Consider the following 1,979-nt stretch of genomic DNA (forward strand, 5'->3'; position numbering starts at 1 on the left):
CGGAAACTTTGCAAAATAAATATTCCAGCAATTTATTCTAACAAAAACTAAAGCTGTGGGGATCATTTGAAGAGGGGGGGGGGGTATGATGCTGATTATACCGCTGAAATTATCAGAGAAGTTTTTTTAAAGAATTTTAGACTATAGGGGAGCTTGTTTTTTTTTTGGGGGGGAAGAGGGGGACACTCGGTAAAATTAAGGGGTGCCGTCGCTCTTGGGAGGATGGGCTTCCCTTACCATGTAATTTGCATATTGAGTTCTGCAGTAGAGAAAAGTCATTGGAAAACTTGAAAGGTAAATGTTAAATTAGTTTATCCCAGTAATAATTGCTAAATCGAAGACATGCCCATGGGGAGGGGGGGATGAGGCAGACTATATAACTGAAACTATCAGACATGTTATTTTAAAGGATTTTAGTCTCTTTAGAGCTCATCACTGGTGCTGCGGTGTCCACCCCTATTCCTGCTATGCAGCTACAGACAAAAATTTTTAATTTAACTGACAGACGAATCAAGGCTTCCCTTTCTCTCGCTGAAAGATTATTGAGAAAAGAGCATTTCTGGCCTGATTACATTCTTCCGCATACTAGACTAAAATCTCAACATTCTTTTCTTTTTGAGTGCCAAAGACTTGCAGAGGCCTTTGAGGTCTCCAACTCCAGACTTGGCATCTATAGACCATCTTCTTATACTTGCCTTCTGAGATATGCTGCAGCTAGGTTTGATCTGGTACAGCCTGTCAAGAAATCACATTCTCATCAGACTGAGACGTACTCCATTGCTTTGGCCACAATACACGAGAGGTACCATGATCAGGATTGGTTTAGGGTTTATACTGACGAATGGGCCACTCCTTCAGCTGGTAGAGCAGGTGCCGGTGCCTACTCCAAACATTTTAGTCTTCAGGAGCCTCTCGACACTTGGGCGGATAACTTCGATGGAGAAATGAACGCAATTTTTATGGCCATCAGATATATTGGAGAACCAGCTGAACAAAATCTTGTTCTCTTTGTTGGTTCTCAGGCTGCGATTCAGACCATTACTGATTACAATCTACATCCTTCAGAACTTGAGCTTGAGTCTAAAAAATCCATTGACTCTCTTTTGCGTTCCGGAAGAGAGGTTACCTTCCAGTGGATCCCAGGCCATTGTGGCATCTATGGAAATGAACGAGCGGACATCTTGGCTAAAGAGGCTGCGTCTCTGCATCCACCTTCTCGCCCGGTTCCACTTAGAAACGCTAAGCGACTTCTCGCAAGCAAAATCCAACAGTCTGCCCTGAGGAACAAAGCTGACGGAAAGCCCTGGGCTTGCCTTCTGGATGATGAACAGCGTACGCTCCTTTATCTCCTTCCCAGAGCCCTGGGAGTTGCCTCTTTCCGAAGCATTACTGGACATGACTATCTACAGGCCCATTTACATAAAATCAACCTGGCAGATTCACCTCTCTGTGTGCTCTGTGAGGGGACTTCTCCAATGACAGGGGAGCATCTTTATAGATGCTCCTCTCTTCATGATATTCATAATTGTGATGACTTCCGTACCCTAACACCCTTTGAAGCCACTTCATTGTTATACTGGACAGCAAGACGCCTTATGTTTGAAAGAACGATGGTGGGCGTAGTTTAAAAAAAAGTCTCTTTAGAGAGGATCCTGTTTTTTTAGGCGGGGTCTTGGTGAAATAAAGGGTGGGGGCAACGCACTTGGACAGAATTGGCAGCCCTAACCTTGATTAGTAAATATTTCAGAAATTTATTATCATAATAATAGCGGAGGAGGAGGATATTTTGAAGGGGGGAGGGAGACTTGAACTTATGTCAATTCTAACTCAAAAAGTAAGTCCTGTAAAAAGTTTTATAAAAAATACTTGACGTCAATAGGGGAGACTAGGGATACTTGATCCCTAGGGATATATGAACCCATAGCCAAAAATATACCAAAATCATTAAGCAGAGATTTGAAACCTGACAATTATATTAA

The 1,979-nt window shown here is 42.6% G+C and overlaps 1 protein-coding gene across 1 annotated transcript in view; it reads left to right on the plus strand.

Moving 5' to 3' along the window:
- LOC129234288 (uncharacterized) overlaps positions 1 to 1,628 on the plus strand; it is a 10,231-nt gene extending 8,603 nt beyond the window's left edge. Inside the window, exon 2 of the mRNA XM_054868283.1 lies at positions 637 to 1,628. Within this exon, the coding sequence (XP_054724258.1) occupies positions 637 to 1,628 (992 nt within the window). The remainder of the gene's footprint in view (positions 1 to 636) is intronic.
- The last annotated feature ends 351 nt before the right edge of the window (positions 1,629 to 1,979 follow it).

Source organism: Uloborus diversus, chromosome 1 (assembly GCF_026930045.1).
Source record: "Uloborus diversus isolate 005 chromosome 1, Udiv.v.3.1, whole genome shotgun sequence".
Taxonomy (NCBI): domain Eukaryota; kingdom Metazoa; phylum Arthropoda; class Arachnida; order Araneae; family Uloboridae; genus Uloborus; species Uloborus diversus.